Source organism: Myxine glutinosa, chromosome 1 (assembly GCF_964187855.1).
Source record: "Myxine glutinosa chromosome 1, kmMyxGlut1.1, whole genome shotgun sequence".
Lineage (NCBI taxonomy): Eukaryota > Metazoa > Chordata > Myxini > Myxiniformes > Myxinidae > Myxine > Myxine glutinosa.
The window spans coordinates 278,720,211-278,741,543 of record NC_136261.1 but is presented as its reverse complement, the minus strand read 5'-3'; the positions used below and the strand labels follow the sequence as shown (position 1 = coordinate 278,741,543).

Sequence of the window (21,333 nt, the reverse complement as noted above, 5' to 3'; positions counted from 1 at the left end):
TGCCTGACTCCATACGTGTCCAGCCTGAAAACATGCACGTTTTAGGTGTTGTTCGAAGGCGTCTGCTGTTGGGGGAATGTGATCAATTGTTCTTGCCTTCTTCATGAACAAGTGTCGGCGCATGTCATTCACTGTCTTTATCTCAGTAGTCCGGTCATAGAGGATGGCAACATATCTTTCTATGCTCTGTAGTTCCATAGTAATAGCGTCCACAGATGGCCTATAAGCGAGAGCATGAAAGGTCTGCGTGATGCTGGGGTATGCCTCCCAAGCCTTCCAGGCTGTCTTTTTCCCAATTTGGGCAAAAAATGACAGTGTCGCAGCCAGTGAAGGCATGAAATAATGGCAAAGACTCGGACTTCCTGCGGCCAAGGCCGGTGGCAATTTTATGGATGGCAAGGTAGCGGTAGCTTTTACCAGTGCCAATGGCAATCCAGAGTTCCTCCACACCGTGTGACTGGTAGGTAAAGTAGTGTGCTATTGCCAAGACCACAATATCAGAATCTACAGTTCGAATCAATACCCGTTTTCTCCCCTTTTTCATGGCATCCAGGACATTTTTTGGGGGTTTTTTGAATTTTCTGAATTTTTGGGCACCCCTCAGGAAAACAATTGTATAGGTCCATACTACATCTGTGCCAAATTTGGTGCTTTCCTGAAAAAATGAACGATGCTTCCTCTTAACTGCCTAACTAAAAGTGATTTTTGGTTGATATACGTATATAAATTGTATATTGTTGGTGATATATTTAGATATGACTGAAAGTGCTTGTGTGAATATAAGGACTATTACTTTTCAGATATGGATGGCGGTTGTGAAAGCAGAGATTGAGAAATATTGCCAAACAAAATCACAGAAAAGGTACAAAATAATTTTTGAATTGGATCTGGAGTGGGAATGAAACTGCTGGAGGGATTTGACCTTGGCTTTCTGATTCTTAGGGACTGCATTGGTAGCGGTTTCTATGATGACATTGAGCAGCCGCTGCCATTTTCACCAAACAGCGACACAGGTATAATGTAGTTGTATGCTCACACTGTTGTTCTTCATGTATGCCAAATGCATTCATTTATATGTGCCCATCATTATATTTCACTCATGTCTGCTGTATATTCCATTTACTCATCATCAGTACTCTACCTTTTCACATTTTGTTATGTCACAGCCTGAAATTAAAATAGATTAAATATTATTTTTTGTTATCGATCTACACAAAATACCGTATAATGACAACGTGGAAACCTGCTTTTCGAAATTTTAAAATTTCTTTAAAATGAAACACAGAAATATCTAATTTGCATAAGTATTCAGCCTCCTGAGTCAATACTTCGTAGAAGTGCCTTTGGCAGCGAATGCAGCTTCGAGTCTTCTTAGGTATGTCTGTATCAGCTTTGCACATCTGGATTTGGGAAGTTTCTCCCATTCTTCCTTGCAGATTTGCATAGCTCTGTCAAGTTGGATGGAGAGCGTCGGTGAACAGAAATCATCGTCTTTTCCCAAATTCCCAATGGGATCAAGTGTAGGCTTTTGCTTGTCCACTCAATGACTTTTCACGTTCTTGTACTGAAGCCATTCCAGTGTTGCTTTGGCTGTATGCTTGGGCGCATGATCCTGCTGGAACATAAATCTTTGCCACAGTCTAAGGTCTTTTGCACTCTGAAGTCGGTTATTCTCAATAATTTGCCTGTATATGGCTTTGTTCATTGTTCCCTATATCCTTACAAGTCTGCCAGTCACTGCTGCTGAAAAGCATCCCTATAGCATGATGCTGCCACCACCACGCTTTACAGTAGGGATGGCGTAAGATGGGGATAGTAGGGTCAATATACGAAAAAAACTCGCCTAACCCCCAAAAATTTGATACAAAAGGTTTTTCAATGGATTCTGGTACCATTGGGCATGCTAAATAACATACTAAAAATCTAGTAACATCTGACTTCCGGAAAGGGGTCATTTTCAAGATGGCGTCCAAGATGGCCGCCGGGAGCTTAAAATGGCCATATCTCAATTATTATTCAACCTAGAAAGGTGGTTTTGGTGTCTAACCCTAGGTTTTAGGGCCCAAGGAATCCAATTGAATCAATAAAATTACCATCAGTTAATTATTTATTGACAAGTCCAAGATGGCATCCCAAGGTGACATCCTGATCCACTAAAATGGCTCTGTCGAATAGTACTCAACCTAGAGAGATTTTTTCAGTGTGTATACCTAGGTTTAAGGCACCCAGGAAATCATCAAAATTACTTAAATAAGCACAAAGTAATCAGGTAATCCAGTAAGCCAGGTTTACCAGCCCATTAGGCATTTGTTGTCTTATACAGTTAGTCGCTATTCATGGTCGGTTGTGTGACGAAGATGGATTTATTAGTTTTTGGTGAAAATCCTAAACGGGATCCAGATGCTAGAATTTTTTAATTTCCGAGCCGTTCTTCGCCATTGCGTAATAGGGATAAAAACGATATACAGTATACCATGATATCTCAAAAAGTTAAGGACAGATTCAGAAAAAACTTGGTGGGCAGGTCGGTTGTGTGACGAAGATGGATTTATTAGATTTTGGTGAAAATCCTCAACCGGATCCAAATGCTAGAATTTTATAATTTCCAAGCGGTTCTTCGCCATTGAGTAATAGGGATAAAAACGATATACAGTATACCATGATATCTCAAAACGTTAAGGACGGATTCAGAAAAAACATGGTGGGCAGGTTGAGTGTGTGGCAAATACCTCTTATATTTTGGTGCAGATCTGAAACCAGATCCAGATACAAAAAAAAAGAAGAAGATATATAGCATGATATTTCAAAAAGATGTAGACGAGTTATGACAAAGCTTGGTGGATGAGTTCGTTATGTGACAAGAATATGCTGATTAGATTTTGGTTCAGGCCCAGATTTAGATCCGGTCAAATGTAGGATACAAAACCTAAACTGTTCAGCTTGGTGGACGTGTGTGCTCTACTGAGTGCATTCTACAGGATGGCCACAATGTCTTGTCGCCCCTTGTAAAAATTGTGACATTGCCTTTTGTCACATTAGCTGACAACATTGAAGGGTTATACAAGTTATACCACATACATTTGCAGTACTCTTTTACTTTTTACACATTTTACAGTATATGACACAACCCTTAAGTGTCAAATGGATCAGTTTCCGCTCCATCATTGTCATTGGAGAAAATAATTTTGCACCATGTTCTGTGGGACATTTTCCGGAGCATTTGTGGTGTGATATGACTAAAAGCAAGTCTCACTGCTTGTTTGAGGTCGTCAGTGGTTTCGTAGAGCTGCTGTGCAACAATATCACTTATGAAGCCCCAAAGGGAATCATCACATGTGGACAATGAAGCCCCAAAGGGAATTATCCCATGTTGACAGGTCTGGGCTTTGAGTTAGCCAATCAATTGGAGTAGGCAGCACTGGTGACCCATGACCAATCCAAAGTTCCCCGAAAAACTCACCAAGGTATTCCGTAACAGCGACTGCATAACATGTTGGTGCACTGTGTTGTGAAAAACCAATCGGGTCCACAACTTTAGTCCATCTGGTGGTTTAATTCCATTAAGACCATGACATCATTCTGTAAATACAGGAAATGCAATAGGAATAAGGTTTGGCATCACATGGGTCCATTCATAACATTCAATGCAAGCAAGCTTAATATTCTATGCAGGCGTACCGTTAGCGAGTCCACTAGATGTAACATGTCACAGAAGAAGTCCCCCTGAGCACCGACCGCAGCGGGTCTTATAGCCGCGCCCCTAGCGGTGTCAGCGAGCAACGATCATCACCTGGGTTCAGCATTAGTACGAATACGATTTCACTACATTCTCCCCACCGTTAGAATTATACTGCAGAGCGGCTAGAATCGAGCGAGAGTCAGCATTAACAGGGTGCGGAACATGGTATCAGTCGACCCAACCGTACCGGTCCGGGCGGCGAATTTCTCTGCCAGCACGCGTCCGAAATTCCCCGGGTACGGCATCACGTATCCCAGAGACCCCGGCGTCGGAGGAGCTACCGGAGTCAGGTGACGAAGGGGGTACCGCCAAGCCTTCGGGCACGGGTAGATGCGGCGAAGGGAGGGTCGGCAGACTTTCAGCGACGGGAGCGTCGGAAGAGTCCATAGTCTCATAGATTGGTTCGATCGGTTCGTCCGATTCCCTACAAGGGTCGGCGATCCCACATGGGGCAAGATGACGTACGGAGACAGTGGTCTCACGTCCGTCAGCCGTCATCACACGAGCATGCTCAGGATTAGCCTGGAGTATCTGCACTTTGTCCACTAAGGGGTCGTACTTGCTCGTGCGAACCGCCCGTTTGAGGTAGGCCGGCCCGGGCTCAGCGAGCCAACTGGGTAAAGACCGTACACACCCCGTGCTCCTGGGGTGGTGGAAAAGTCTCTCGTGGGGAGTCTGGTTGGTGGCCGTACACAGTAGAGCCCTGATCGAGTTCAACGCCGCAGGTAGCGACCAAGCCCATTTATCGAGGCCCCGGCCGAGGGTCCGGAGGTTGAGCATGACGGCCCTCCATATAATCCCGTTGAAGCGTTGGATCTGCCCATTTGCCTGGGGTCTGTACGGCGTGGTGTAACTAGAAGCGATGTTATTTTGGAGCAGATAGCCTCGCACCTCCTGAGACAAGAAGACCGCACCCCGGTCAGTATGCACATAGGCCGGGTACCCGAACATAGAGAACAAATTCTGTAAGCATCGCATTACCGTGGCAGCAGTCATGTCCACGCACGTATAAGCGAAGGGAAATCGCGAGTACTCATCGACGATAGTGAGCAGATAGCGAGAGTTACTCGACACCGGCAATGGGCCCTTGAAATCCATCGCCAAGCGTTCCCACGGCCTCGTAGCCTTAACCACAGTCCCCATGGGTGGGTTATAGAAACGCGGTTTGATTTCCGCGCATATAGCGCAGTCGCGACAGATACGGCGGATATCGTCAATCGAGTATGGTAGATTGCCACGCCGCACAAAATGAGCGAAACGCGTTACGCCCGGATGCCCCGCAGTGGCATGCAGCACGCGTAGGCCCTCCAAAGTGGCGATACCCGTGCACGTAGCCGGTCTCGATAAGGCGTCGGCGGCCTGGTTATCCTTCCCCGGGCGGTATTTGATAGTGTAGCAGAAGTCGGCAAGCTCTATACGCCAGCAAGTGATTTTCTCATTCTTAATGTGCTGGGCGTGTAATGTGTCGTACATGAACGCAACACTTTGCTGGTCCGTGATGATTTGGAAACATCGCCCGAGTAAGTACGGGCGCCATCGCCGAATAGACTCGACGATCGCATACGCTTCCTTTTCGACAGACGAATGTCTCCGCTCAGCGGAGGTAAGAGTCCGTGAAAAGAAAGCCACCGGACGCCCTCCTTGAGAGAGGGTCGCCGCGATGGCCTGATCCGAGGCATCACTTTCGAGGACGAAAGATCCGCTCTCGTCGATCGTCGCCACAGCGGCACTGGCGATGTCGGCCTTAAGGCCTCCAAAGGCCGCCAATGCGGCTGGACGCAGATGGAATGTGTCGCAGGCCACAAGGGGGTGAAGTTTCGCGGAGAAATTTTGGACCCATTTTGAGTAATGGGCGAATAGCCCGAGGTCGCGCTTCAGGGATGCCCGATCGCAGGGAGGGGCCATGTCGAGCAAAGGTCGCAGACGCTCCTTATCCGGAGCGACAGAGCCATGGGTCACGGTGTACCCCAGAAGATCTATCTTGCGTAGAGAGTATTGACACTTATCCTCGTTCATGGTTAAGTGATACCTCTGCGCGACCTCGAGGAAGCGCTTCAGATTAGCATCATGGTGCCCTTGGTCATACCCACAAACCGTAAGATTGTCTAGGTAGACGAAGACATCGGTTAAGTTCTCCCTTGCAATGAGGTCATCCATGGCCCTCTGGAAACAGGTGACCCCGTTCGTTACCCCAAAAGGCAATCGAGTAAACTGGTACAACCGTTGCCCCGACTCAAATGCGGTATAGATACGATCTGCCCTAGAGATGGGGATCTGATGGTACGCACTACGGAGATCGAGTGCTGTAGACTGAGTACTGGGCCACCTGTCGCACCAGCGCGTCCATCCCTGGAAGGGGGTAGGCATCCAGCTGTGTAAAGCGGTTAATCATTTGGGAATAGTCGATTACCATGCGTCTGCGGTGTGCATCGCTTCGCACCACCAAGACCTGGGCTCGCCACGGCGACCGGCTAGGTTCTATGATACCATCTTTCAAGAGCTGAGCCGTTTCGTCCGCAATGAATTGCATGTCTGCTCGAGAGTAGCGCCGTGATTTTACCGCTACAGGGGTACAGTCGGAGGTTAGATTGGGGAACAGCGAAAGCGGCTGGATTTCCATTTTCGCTAGGGCACACACAGCAAGCACGTCAGCCCCCACAACAAGCATGTCAGGCCCACCAAACTCCATTTCCAGACGTCCATGTCGCTTAAGAAAATCGTGTCCTAACAGAATATCAGCACATAAAGCAGGTAAGACCATAAGGTGTACATCTGGGAAAACCCGTCCCTTTATCACGAGTTTCAATCGGCATTCCCCCTTCGTGCTGAGTCGAAGTCCCTGGGAAGCCATGAAGATCCGTCTCGTAGACCTCAAGACCTGCCAACCATGCCTGTGCACTAGTCGCTGGTCGATAAAACTATCCGTAGACCCTGTATCCACCAAGGCCCGCACACAATGGCCCTCGACCATGAGGGGAATAAGGGCTTGCGCCAGGCCGGACGAGCCTGCTGGGAGTGGGACCGAACCTCCCGAGTGGGTCGGCCTCGCCTCGCAGGCGGATCCTATGCCAGCGGCAGTTTTCCGGGCGTCAGAGGGTGCCCGTGGAGTCTCGTATAAGTTGTCAGGGTGTGTTCCCATGCAATCTGCAGTTTTGCGGTCGTTGCCGGAGTATTCGTTGTCCATGGGGAATCCGTTAAACCCATCAGAGAGCTTTCCCATGCATTCCGGTGCTTTGCGATTCAAAATCGCCGTTTGATGTGTATGGGCCTCCGTAGTATTCGAAATCGCCGTTTGACGTTCCAAAATCGCCGTTTGATGTGTATGGGCCTCCGTAGTATTCGAAATCGCCGTTTGACGGGTATAGGCCTCCGTAGTATTCGAAATCGCCGTTTGACGGGTGAGGGCCACCGTAGTTGGTACCGAACTCGTGTCGCCGCCAGTGGACGCTGTACGCTCTTGAGAGACATGACGAGAACGTACCGCTGGGGCTTGGCGAGGCTCCAAAGCCCCTCGCGTGGCCCAGAGTCTGGTCAAGGACGCATGTGCCGTGCCCGATTGAGGATGAGACTGTTGTGGCTGTTCGGTGACTCTCGCCAAGGTCGATTGAGTGACCAGGGGCCCGCGAGGAGGGGCCCTGTCTTTCAAAGCCGGGTAAGGCGCCATGTTCCGAGCTCGGCTCGTAGGCTCCGCAATGAGCCCATTCAAGGTCGCGCGCGGCCGCGAGCTGCGTGCGGTTTTCCGGCACACTTTTGCGTAGTGCACCTTTTGCGAGCACAAATGGCATATGGCGTCCCGAGCCAGACACACTGTCCGGAGATGTCGTTGTCCCCCACAGAAATAGCAGGTGGCTCTGCGTAAGGCCTTGGGTCTGGTCGTTGCGGCAGCCATCAGGACCGGATCCTCCTCCGGAGCATCCTGGAGTTCCGCGAGCAGTTCCGCTCCCTCGGCGGTAGCACTCTCCGGCCGTGCGTGTAGCGAGGTTCCCGCCAAGAGGCGCGTGCGATCATAGGCATTCGACTGCAACCGCGCTTCAGTGTGTACCTTTCCTTGCTCGAGTGCCGCCGCGAAGGTCAGGTCGGTCTTCTCCAGGAGTTTGAGCCTTAGGTCCTGAGAGGAGACCCCGGCGACATAGGTGTCTAGGAGAAGGTCATCCTGAGCCTGCTCGTGAGTCCGTGGCTCCCGGGTACTGTCCAGCAGGAGTTGCCGGAGCTCCTGGGCATAGTGATCCATCGGCTCGTTGCGTTGCTGGCGTCGCGTTAATAGCAAATGCCGAGCATACACCGGGCTCTGTTCCTTTATGTACAATCGTTTGAGCTCCGCAATAGCGAGGTCGTACGTCGCACATTGTGCGATACTGTTGTACACCTTGTAGTCGATTTTGGAGTGCAGCGTTGCTAGCTTCGCGACAGCCGTCGGCTCGGTCTCAGGCTCAGCGAAATGGTTCTCCAACGTTTTCAGCCAGTGCTTCAGTTGCAATCCACCATCCGAGGCTTGCGGGTCGGCGCAGAATGGCGTGACCACCAGCGTCTTGTTGCCCGCCATGTCGGTAGATCGTTAATGGAATTAAGTGTTGTGAAAAACCAATCGGGTCCACAACTTTAGTCCATCTGGTGGTTTAATTCCATTAAGACCATGACATCATTCTGTAAATACAGGAAATGCAATAGGAATAAGGTTTGGCATCACATGGGTCCATTCATAACATTCAATGCAAGCAAGCTTAATATTCTATGCAGGCGTACCGTTAGCGAGTCCACCAGATGTAACATGTCACAGGAGAAGTCCCCCTGAGCACCGACCGCAGCGGGTCTTATAGCCGCGCCCCTAGCGGTGTCAGCGAGCAACGATCATCACCTGGGTTCAGCATTAGTACGAATACGATTTCACTACACACTGTCCTGCTGGAACTACACATTGTCCTTAATACCAAGTTTTTCCAGTTGTGGCACAAACCAGTTTGGCAATATGTCCAGATAAGTGTGCTGATTAACTGGACTAGGGAGATACCCGTGCTACGCACGGGTGCGAGGCCAGAAGCAAACAGGCAATGCAGATATGGCGAATGCGAAAGCATGAAACCAATAAATTCCACATTCCTGTAGCACCTTCAGTCGCACGTCAGACATGGACAGCAAGTTCGTGAAGGACTTCCATGAAAAACGTACCCATTCGCAAACAAACGGGTACGTTCATGTATAGAAACATCAATTGTGAGTCCGTGGCGAATCTGCATATGGTGATCCGCGAAGTTCACGTTCAGAAAATAGAAACCATCACGGCATGTCGTCATTCACTTGAACTCGATATTTCTTTTTTAAATTCCAAACAACATATCTCCAATTACAAATTAATCACAAAATAAACTTTTAACAACATTGTTAATGTTTCCTTCATTGTAAAAACTTCCAAATCAACAGTTAAAAGGATTTTGAGTCGATAGCTGTTACGGCCTTGGCAAGATCGATGGAAACAGCGATCTGTTAGCGTATTCACCGCCCAAATAGCTATGTGGAATTCTCTCATGTTCGGATTAAATGTCGTTTGAACTTTAGCAGAGGTCATTATTTACTTTTAATGATGTTTATATACGAATGATGTTTAATGATGTTTATATTGGTTTTGGGTCGTCCTTTCCGCATATCTCATGGGATTGTAAGTTGGAGAGACGGCCGTGATGGCGGGGAGCGAGGGGTTTGGAATTCTCTCAAGCAGGCATTCAACCCAAAAAGGTCTTTGTCCGAGGTCACCGAGTTCGATCGGTGCAGCCGTTTGTGCGGCACCCGGGAAAACAACATCGTCACAATGAAAACATCGTCACAATGAACGTTATGCGAACGCGAATGTTATGCGGGAATCCAAACCTGAGAATGCTGGAGACCAAAGCTGAAATTGGGAAAACTAAATAGCCTATTTTACTCCTGGAGATCCCAGGATTATCCACCCAAAATATCGTTGCGATCGGTTCAGCAGTTTTTACGGTACCTTCAAACGGACAGGCAGACAGACAGACGGACGGACATTTGGTGAATTATAGTAAGATTATCAAACAAATATGGTCCAAATAGTCATTTACTATCCATCCCAGGTAATATCATGACCTGTGGAGAACGATGTCCACTTGCTCATAAAAATGTGGGTTCTCCTTGGACCAGAACGAGAGCTTCGGTATATGGCACATTCATCACGAAAGATCACCTGTCCACCTTTTGGGATTGTGCCAAATGTCTGAAGTATCCTTGCACATGCGTCCCGTTCCCGTCTGGTTTTAATCATCGTCCGATGACTCTTGAACGGACATTGGGTGATGTGGGTGCAATTTTAGATCAACCTTCATGTGCTTTTGCATTGTTGAGCGTGGTATTCCAAGCTCCTCGGATCGTTTACGGGTCGACTTTCCTGGTGACCTGGCAACAGATTCTTTGACGAATTCACACCGCTGACCTCTGGTTGATGGCCTTCCAGTTCTTGGCATGTCCTTTATATTTCCTGTTGCGAAGAGTTTATGCTCCCAACGCAGAAGTGTCTTTTTATAAGGAGCTTCTTGGCGGAATCGTTGCTGGAAGTCGACACGCACCTCTTCCATTGTTTTCCCCGTTTTTGGATGTTCGTGAACCCAGACACTGACAACAATCCGTTGTTCAATGGTGTAGTTGCTTGTGTCAACCATGGTTACATTCAAATCTGAAAAAAGGGAAAAAGGAAAAGAATTGACATTCTTCACACAAAGGCAATCACAACTTTTACAAGAGGTGACAAGACATTGTGGCCACGTTGTAGTTGATATTGTAACAATCATATCCACCTCATTTTAAAAACATAACATTTAGAATCCAGATTAACATCCAGAAATTGATGGAAATATGAATGTGGATGTTAGGGAAACACCTTGTTATTTCATTGCAGATGAATACTCTGACCATGATTACTTGGAACCAGATGAGTTTTGTTTTGGTTATGACTCTACCTTCATTAACGAGACAGACATCAGTCATGCTCCAACTCCAGGTACACTTTTTCAAATCTACTATCCTCATCACATTTAATATTGTAATTTAACTGCATTGAGTGACACCACCTTACCCTATCCCAATCTAGTGTAAGTTGTAGACCAATGGAGGAAAGATGAAGCTCATTATTACTACTCGTTTTACTTATTTTCCATTCTTATTCAACTACCTTCTTTGCAATTCAATTAGCTATTCTTATCTATTTACTGGCTGCCTCTTTTGAATCATCCTGCTCTTTTGTAATTCTCCAACTTTTCGACATACACAGATGATCAAAGGAAATTGGATGCACCTGAGCTCAATTTGGAGTGTCATAGCAAAGGGGTTGAATACTTATTGCCTCAAGACATGTCAGGCTTTCATTTTTAATTAATATGTAAAAAAAACAATTTAAGTTCCACTTTCACATTAAGGAGTATTTTGTGGAGATCGGTGACAAAAATATCTTAATCAAATCCATTTCAAATTCAGACCATGACACAAAATGTGAAAAAATCAAGGGGTGTGAATACTTTCTGAGGACACTGTATTTATTGCTATTTTGGTTTGTAGTTTTCCATAGCCTACATTGCTATTGTTGGACAGCTGTTCTTTCTCTTTCAGACATTACATTTTCTAAGTTCACATATTCTTGGTAATTTACAGCAAGGTGATTGTAGGATTAAGGTTTGGCCTTGATTTCTTCATGTTCATGGACAGTGTTTTGTGGTCTGTTGTGCTTTTTCATACACGACTGATCCTACAGTTGTTGTTTGGCACACCTGATTCAATTTAATCATGCTGATGCCTCCTTCACATCTTGGCAGATGGATTTTGGATGCTCTAGTTTTTGTAAACTATTTTTGTGAAAGCAATTACCTTGTTTTGACATCCAGTTTGTTGATTTCTGCTTGTTACCAATGTACAATACAGAACCTGCACTGAAATACTGGCACCGCTAACTAATTTATCGCTTTAATTTTGTTTATTGGGTAAAGGTATGTTCTATACTGGTATTCCTTGACAACTGCAGTTTTAAGAAACAAAATCTGCACATTTTGTGGCCGATTTAGATGGCCGCCTTCTCCCTCTAGGTAGAACACTTAACTTTGGGCTATACAGCCTATGTTTGATTCCTGACCCGAGTATAGTGGGATTAGCGCTACGCATGCATGGCATTGAATCACAAAGCGCGTCATCCCTCAGACAGACGTTAATCTACTGGCACTACATCCCTCGGACAGACGACCCATTTTTTTCTTTTTTTGTACACTAAGTGAAGGTTCGTACAGGAGCTAACATATAGAACATGTAACAAAGGAAGCAGGGAGACAATAGGGGGCAAGAGAGCGAAGCACAACAACAGTGGGGAACAAGAACATCTGTGGAAGGGAGAGGGTTGGGGCGGGGTACACGGGATAAACAAGATGGACACTACAGGGGCTTTCAGGAAGAAAAAAAAAAACCCCGAATTTGAAGGAGGTGGGTTTGATGTGGATTAATGGGGGTTAAAAGATCATGGTTTTGGATGGGGGAAGATATGAGATGATGGTGAACAGCTGTTTTGAAGACCTGGAGGGAGGAGTGGGATTGAAAAGAGTATCGGAGTTTGTTCCAGAGGTGGGGAAAAAGAGGAATGAAAGAGTGAAGGTGAGTTGTTGGAGTCTTGATTTTTGGTAGTTTCACCAAAAGAGGGTTACTCGCAGATCTTATGCATCCTGCAGGAATATTTGGGGGACAGAGCATGGGGAGCTAGGCCGGAGAGGATTCTGTAGAAGACAGAAAGACCACCAACCTGCCTGCGGTGAGTGAGTGAAAGGCCCTCAGAATCAGCTTCATCATGGGAGATTCCAATGATTCTGAATGCTTTGGTTTCTCCAGCGGGAAGCCGAGCTAGGTGTGAGGCGAGAGCAGTATTCCATCGATCTGCGGATGAAAGCCTTATATGTGGTGAGGAGCTCAGTAGTGCCAAGGAAGGACTTCGCACGATGGAAGATGCCCAGTAGGCGGTTGGCTTTGGAGGCTAGCTTGGAAATGTGGCTTTAGCCATTAGTTTGTGACCATTAGTTTGTGTATGTTGGACATCCCATGGTATATTTAAGGAAAAGTATAGGTGACCTTTGCCAATTTCAAAATTGCTCCCTCACTACCTCTGGGAAGGTAAAAGCAAATCATGCAGCGTAATCCTTGCCATGAGACTGCTTTTGGCAGCACTCAACCTGCTTTCATGAGCACAAAAGACAGACAGCTGAAGTTGCACTGACATACCAAGTAGAACAATATCTGCATTTTACTTTTATTTTTAGTCATTTATGGCTCAGGAAGGAGCTTGCACATAAATCACATGCAGGAAAAAAAACAGGGGACGTTAATGTACTTTTACATTAATTACAAGGACATTCGAAGACAATAGACGAATGCATATGGTATATGGGATGTGAACCTGGGTTCCTTCCATCATGAATCAGGGGTTCATATCGGAACAGTAACAGGAAACAAAATGCAAGTTTACTTTTAGTGACAACTTTCACCTTAACCTTTCAAGTTTATTGGATTGTGGGAAACGTTTGTTCAAGTTACAGCAGCGGAATGTGTTTCCACAGACTCGGTGAATCAGGATATCCATCAGAACAAGATCCCAAAATCCACCAAAATACAACAACCCTGCATTCCAATAAAACCTGATGTGTGCCATCCAGTGGTTCCCCCTAATCTTATTCCTGAAATAAAAAATGCTGTAAAATTTAATATGCAAGTTGAACATAAGAAGGTTATTCAAGCACCAACTTTAGATGCACCCGTCAGAGAAATTCTATCCAATGTTCCCATGAGCAGAGTGCTACCTCTGCTACCTAAGAGTGTTATTTTAAAACCACCAAAGCCACCTAATCCAGCCGTCAAGCCCAAACCTCTCTCACACAAGCCAAACATCCACAAATTCGCAGCCACTCAAACTCAAGAGAAATGCATCAGTCAAAAGCCTCCTCTGGATGTCGATATCTTCAAGCCTTCAGAGGAACATCTACCACAGCCAAGGAAAATCCCCCTATTGCCGCAGCATATGAAGTCAACCCTAAGGTATTAATGCGGGATTTTTTTTTTTTTTTGTGCAGTCTGCTAACGTTGTTTCTACTGTGGTTTGGATTTGCTGGCATGATTTGATGTTATATGCTGTAATTTTAATAATGATTGACATAATGAAAGAAACGGACAATTATCATGTTTATATCCCCATGCTCTTTGAAAAAAAACTGGGGGATGGTGTAATTGGCTCCGTCTATCTCTGTCTGTCCGTCATGCTCTCTCCTCCAAAACGGTTGTGCAAAAATTCACCAAATTTGGTAGTTATGATCACCACATGGCAAGAAGGTGCAAGAACAGTGTTATATTGGGCCTCGCCCCCCTGGGGTGTGCTTGCGATGGCATCTCACTTTGACGTGAGTTGGATGTTTTGATTTCCACCAGTTTTTGTTCCACACTCCTGTCCTTGTCATCACAAATATTTTGATTGGCAATATTTTACTTTTGAATTTGACATAAATGACACAAATGTGGTACCGACACAAACCAGTGAACTGAGGATAGACCTCAGTCAATTAGATGCCCTATATGATGGAGGATATTGTGAGACAGAAAATTCGCACTGTACGCTTGTATTCTGTATCTGTAAATTCAGCTGAAGTTCACAGACAACTTGTCTAAGAATGTGGCACCGACGCAATTGACAGAAGAACCATCAGCAGAATAAACAAGCAGTTTGATGACACCGGCAGCATTCTTCCAAAACAGTCACCAATACGATTACCTGAAAAATACATATCCGAGTAGTCCAAAAACCATTAAATCTACATTCTTTGTGTACTCTCTGGTTTGTGGTGAGTCTGTCGTCAGAGAGGCTGATGAAACATTATCCTCACTGGATGAGATTCCTAACATTTTGGCATGCATTGCATGATATGCAAACATGATCATGTGGCTAAATAATCTAGAGTTGTTGAGTGACTGCATAAAGATCTCAGAAGAAGTGATCATATATTGATTCCAGAGTGCTTTAATGAGCCAGAAGGTAAATAAAAGGTACTAAAATGAAAGTTTTACCAACATTATCTCTAGTGTTAGTCTGCATAAATTGAAGCTTTCAGTATCCATGACCGTTGTTGTAGCAAAGGGTACTTTTGGGGTCTTGAAATGTAAGAAACGATAAGTACCCGTTTCCATATTTGATTGGTACTGTGGGGTGATATGAAGGAACTGCTTTCATACTCGAATGACGTGGTGCGATATGGGAACCAGGGGCAGTTATTGGTGCTTGGGTGACTTGGAGGATGTTCTTATTAAACCTCTCAGAGTCTCTCTTCTGCCCTTGTCTATGATTCATCCATGTGCCTTATCACAAAGTATTACTTCAGGTACCTCTACCACCAAGATGAATGGGGGTTTTGTTTTCACCCCTGTTTGAATGTCTGTTTGTCTATCTGTGACTGTGAACAGGATATCTCAAAAACTTGTGGACGGATTCAGACGAAACTTGGTGGACAGGTCCGGGTGTGTGACGATTTTGGTGATCTGGATCCAGATACTTATTTTTTTAAAGTGACTCTTCACCATTGAGAGATGGGGGGGGGGGGGGGGAGAAACGATATATAGCATGTTATCTTTAAAGGTTATGGACGGATTTGGACCAAGCTTGGTGGACAGGTTGGGTCGGTGACGAGAAGGAATGATTCGATTTTGGTGAAGACCCGAATCCGGATCAGAGAATTTTTTAATTTTCAAGTGATTCATCACCAATGAAGCTTCTGTATTTAGGGTAAGGTTTTCTGTTGCGACACTGTTTGCCTTGTAAGTATGTACCTTTTTGGGAAACATTACAAACCCTTTTCCAAAGCAGAGCACAACTGTCCAGTTGTCTGCTTCTATTGGCCAAAAGCGATATATAGCATGATCTTTCAAAAGGTTATGGACTAGTTATGACTAAACTTGGTGGATGAGTTGGTAAGGTGACAAGAACAAGCCGATTAGATTTTGGTTCAGGTCCGAATCCAGATCCGGCCTATAGAACCACCTTTAGAGGCCATTTTCCCCCACAGAGCGGGGGTTAGCCTTTTTCGGGCACCGTGGTCCCCTTTTTGAAGCAATGTTTTACGGCCGGATGCCCTTCCTGCCGCCATCCCTGTTAGTCACCTCTTGCGACATACAGGGAATTACCAGTGAACTGGTACTCAAATTGCCGACCTCGGAAGGATGACAGGCTGAGTCAACCCCCCGGCGTTAATTTAGTGATCGCCCGGGATTCGAACCCAGGATCCTAGGAGCCCAAGCCAGCACCCTAACCGCTAAGCCAACACCAGGCTAGATCCGGCCTGTAGGTGGGACACGAAACGTTAACTGTTCAGCCTGGCGGATGTATGCGCTCTACCGAGTGCCGTTATAGTTTTATATCGTAAAGCAATTGAAGATAACTGACTGTAATAACTGTAGTAGATAACTACAGAAGATAACTGTAGAAGATAACTCAAAAATCTGATATTTAAAGGTGAGAACCTTGATATTTATCATTGGGAAGACAAAAGATAATATTCCTTTATCACGAATGGTGAGTTCATTCAAGCTTGCCAAGTATTGATAGGAAAAGGCTATAACCGATGGTTCAGCAGTGAGAAAAAGAAAAACAATGTGAGTTTGATGATCACATTAGTTTTCTTTTTAATCTGGCAGTTCAACAACTCCTTTTGGGTCCTGAGCTTCCAGAGCCAAGACAAAAATGTTAATTCGAAATCATGGCCCAACGCCTTTTATTTTACTGGATGGAAAGCATTCATCGATCCATACCATGGTTCAAATATTGGTGCTTCTGCAAGGAAATCGGAACATAATTTAATGAGGATATTCCTGTAAGTAGTGCCGGGATGATCTGGTTGTTGACATCTGCATCATGTCTGTGGTGTTTTCAGCAGGGAGTCACCTGATGGACAAAGTTTCAAGAGAGAGTTCATGGAACGGAACACTGAAGATGAGCACACCCAGGTCTGTTTTGAGGACATTGGTCTGATTCAGCACATCAAATCAGTTCCATCTGCTTTATTACAATCTCATAATGTAATTACTACAACATAATCCCACAAACCTGACTTGATAGTGTAATGGTGAGAGTATCTAATCTGAGGCTTGGAGGTTGGTGGTGAGAACACCGGTTGAGTCAAACCTAAGATCTCAATAATGGTACGTGCTGCTCCCTTGCTTAATGATCAGCATTTAAAAAGGATGGAGCATGGACAAACAACTATTGCGCAACCTTGAATAGCCTCATGGCCTACTCCTGCATTGAAGTTCCTTGTAATATGTCGTATTATGATGAGGCAACATTTATTAATTCAAATGATTCATTCATTTGAACAAACAGTGAATTGTTTGGACTCAGTGTTGGTAATATGAGGTGGAAATGTATTTTTTCTTTTTCTTCTTCCAAGTTGAATGAGAAGATGCTCAAATCAATCTTCATGAACACAACGTCCAGTGAAACTGTGGAGCAGTAAGTATTGTTTCCATTTCCTATATATTGTTCGGAAAATTCTGAATTTCATATGTATATATACAGTGCATTCAGAAAGTATTCAGACCCCTTCACTTTTTTCACATTTTGTTATGTTGCAGCCTTATGCTGAAATCGTTTCAATTCACTTTTCCCTAATCAATCTACACTCAATACCCCATAATGGAAAGAGAAAACATGATTTTAGAAAGTTTTGCAAATTTATTAAAAATAAAACACTGAAATATCACATTGACATAAGTATTCAGACCCTTTTCTATGGCACTTGAAATTTAGCTCAGGTGCCTCGCATTTCTCTTGATCATCTTTGAGATGTTTCTGCACCTTGATTGGAGTCCACCTGTGGTAAATTCAATCGATAGGACATGATTTGGAAAGGCACACACCTGTCTATATAAGGTCTCACGGCTGACAATGCATATCAGAGCAAAAACCAAGCCATGAGGTCGAAGGAACTGCCTGCAGAGTTCAGAGACAGGATTGTGTCGAGGCACAGATTTGGGGAAGCCTACAAAAAATAATTCTGCTGCATTGAAGGTTCCCAAGAGCACAGTGGCCTCCATAATTCCTAAAGGGAAGAAGTTTGGAACAACAAGGACTCTTCCTAGAGCTGGCCGCCCGGCCAAACTGAGCAATCGGGGGAGATGGGCCTTGGTAAGATAGGTGACCGAGAACCCGATGGTCACGCTGGCTGATTTCAGGCATTTCTACTGGAGGCATTGTAGGACCAATATGTTTCGAAGAAAACGTGAATGCTGCAAATTACCTTCTAATGTTGGAGCAGCATGCATTTCCACTCAATGATGGCCAAATGTGGTTCATGCAGGGTGGTGCACCTGTTCATTATGCTGCCAGGCCCTTGATTTGAACTTTACAGACAAATGGATTGGCCGTTGTGGTCCGGTTGAATGGCCGCCGCGGTCTTGTGATTTAACAACACCCTGTCATTTCTTCTTTTTGGGTTTCCTCAAACACAAACTGTATGCGAAGAATTCTACAACCCAAAGAGACTTGAAACAATTCATCCATAATGAGACTGCTGCCTTAACTGCCTGGGTCATTGTATATAGTCTGCTTTTCTGGTGGTCGTGGCGGCTTTTTGGCCGTTGGGTCTGCTCTCTGCTTGGTCCCGGCTCTGCTCCCGGCTTTGCCTGCCCGGCTCTTCCACCGTTGCCTCAGGCCCGCTCCCGGGGCGTCTTACGCCTCTCCTACCCTTTGCTGTCTTGTTTGCGGCTGCGGTTGTGCGTGGACGAGGGCGGTTTGCCGCTGGAACACCACGAGGCCGGGGTGAGCAAGATGCCCGGTTTGCTGCTGCGGCCTTTGCTGTCTTGGTTTGCGGCTGCGGTCGTTTGCCGCTGCGGCCTTTCCTGTCTTGGTTTGCCGCTGCGGCCTTTCCTGTCTTGGTTTGCCGCTGCGGCCTTTCCTGTCTTGGTTTGCCGCTGCGGCCTTTCCTGTCTTGGTTTGCCGCTGCGGCCTTTCCTGTCTTGGTTTGCCGCTGCGGTCGTTGAGCCCGGCCTCCACGTCCTTGGCCTTCACGTCCTGCACGTCCCGCACTGGCAAGGCCTGCTCGGCCTTGGCCTCGTCCTCGTCCCCTTAGCTCCTGCCTGGCATGGCTCTAAGGTACTCCGCCGCAAGGCTTCTTCTGCTCAACACTCACTCCACCCCATCATGCATCTCTGCAATCAAATACCACGGACTCCTGCGACGACCCAGATACATTCATAGAGGCTCCGGTCGCAAGTTTGTTTACTTACAAACAGGTCACTCCATAACCGTACTCTGGTCAACTCAGCGCACTCCCACTCATCGACTACGTCACCACAGCAACGCACATGATCGCGCCTCCTGTCTGCAAACCCTGGCAAAATCACCCGAGTTCATCCCCACCATACAAAGCAACATCAAGCTCACTCTGTTCAATACCCGGTCCCTCAACAACAAAAGCCACATCCTGAACGACTACATTCTGGACAATAAACTGGACTTTCTCTGTCTCACTGAAACCTGGCAACAACCTCTGGACTACTTCTCACTCAACCTCACTACACCCAATGGATATTCATACATCAATAAACCACGCTCGGAGGGCCGAGGTGGTGGAATTGCCGTAATTCACCGACAGGACATCAAGACCAGCCTCATTTCCATCTCGTCTGCTCCATCATTTGAACACCTGGCTTTTAAACTCTCTGGTCACACACAGTCAGTCATGGCAGTCGTCTACCGCCCTCCCAAACCACACCCATCATTCCTGTCTGACTTCTCCTACTTTCTGACCCAGCTCTGTTCCTTCTCCCCCTCAATCCTCCTCCTCGGTGATTTCAATATCCACATGGACTCCACTGACTCCACAATAACCACTGACTTCACTGATTTACTCACCTGCTTTAACCTCACTCAACATGTCAACTTTCCTACCCATAACCGTGGTCACATTCTCGACCTTGTCTGCTCTACTGGACTAATTTTGCACCATCTCTCTAGCTCCGACCTCACCCTCTCTGACCACTTAGCCATCACTATGACCATCAACATCCCCACCCCAGCACCAAGGCATTATCGCATTATCAACTTCCGTAAGCTAAACTCTCTTTCACCTACCTCATTCTCATCCACCCTCTCTGAAAAAATGTCCACTTCTCCCTTCGTTGACCTCCACACCCCTTCTGACCTCACTAACTACTACAACCACACTCTCTCCTTCTGCCTCGACCAGCTTGCACCTATAAAAACCAAAACAGTTTCATTCACCCATTCTGCTCCCTGGTTTACCCCTGAACTCTGCATGATGAAAACTCGTGCTCGCCAACTTGAAAGACTCCGAAATAAAACAGGTCTCACAATTCACTCCCAAGCCTACAAGGACCACCTGCAGCACTACAAAGATGCCCTCTCCCGCACCCGCTCCGCCTACTACTCTCAAATTATCCACTCTGGCTCCGGAAACCCAAAAGCACTCTTCTCTACAATAAACAAACTCCTCAGCCCCCTGGACACCACCACCCAGTCATTCACAGTAGACAACTGCATCTCCTTCCTTTCATTCTTCCAAAGCAAAATTGACAACATCTACAACAGCTTAACCACCACCGCACCTGCTCCCCCTCAAACCACCTGCCCCCCCACCCCTTATCCTGCCAACCCCTGTCTCAGTTCTCCCCAGTCTCCCCTACTGACCTCTCTGAACTCCTCATAGGAATGAAAACTGCCACCTGCACTCTGGACCCCATCCCCTCCAGCTTTGTCAAGGCCTCCCTTCCTGCTCTCTCTCCACTTATCACTGCAACAATAAACTCCTCCCTGTCTACAGGCATCGTCCCACCATCCCTCAAAATTGCTGCTGTTACCCCCATTCTGAAAAAACCTGGACTCAACCCTGACACCCTAAATAACTTCAGACCCATCTCCAACCTACCCTTTCTGTCAAAAGTTTTGGAACGCGCTGTAGCCACTCAACTCAAACATCACCTCTCTGCCAATAACCTGCATGAAACATTCCAATCTGGATTCCGCTCCAACCACAGTACTGAAACTGCTCTCCTCAAAATCACCAACGACCTTCTCCTCTCCTCTGACGCCGGCGACCTCAACATTCTCATCCTCCTCGACCTCAGCGCCGCCTTTGACACCATCAATCACACCATCCTCCTCACCCGACTTGAAACCACCTTTAACATTACCGGCACTGCCCTCTCTTGGATCAAATCTTACCTCTCTGACAGACGCCAGTTCATCTCCATCAATAACTGCAAATCCCCCACTGCTCCCCTCCCCCAAGGTGTCCCCCAAGGTTCAGTTCTCGGCCCCCTCCTCTTCATCCTGTACCTGTTCCCCCTTGGTCACTTAATCCGCCGTCATGGTCTCCAATTCCACTGCTTCGCCGATGACATCCAGCTTTTCATCTCCACCAAGTCAATCTCCACCGCCACCCACTCTATCCTGACAAACTGCATCACTGAAATAAAATCCTGGCTTCAAATCAACTTCCTCAAACTTAACTATGATAAATCTGTAATAATCATCATTGGCCCAAAAACGCTCACCAAATACACCC

The 21,333-nt window shown here is 46.3% G+C and overlaps 1 protein-coding gene across 1 annotated transcript in view; it reads left to right on the top strand.

Annotated features, from left to right (window-relative positions):
• LOC137437773 (SH3 domain-binding protein 2) overlaps positions 1 to 21,333 on the top strand; it is a 104,796-nt gene that overhangs the window by 69,311 nt on the left and 14,152 nt on the right. Inside the window, exons 6-11 of the mRNA XM_068132383.2 lie at positions 801 to 862; positions 943 to 1,013; positions 10,644 to 10,745; positions 13,330 to 13,804; positions 16,681 to 16,753; positions 17,197 to 17,258. Of these exons, the coding sequence (XP_067988484.2) occupies positions 801 to 862; positions 943 to 1,013; positions 10,644 to 10,745; positions 13,330 to 13,804; positions 16,681 to 16,753; positions 17,197 to 17,258 (845 nt within the window). The remainder of the gene's footprint in view (positions 1 to 800; positions 863 to 942; positions 1,014 to 10,643; positions 10,746 to 13,329; positions 13,805 to 16,680; positions 16,754 to 17,196; positions 17,259 to 21,333) is intronic.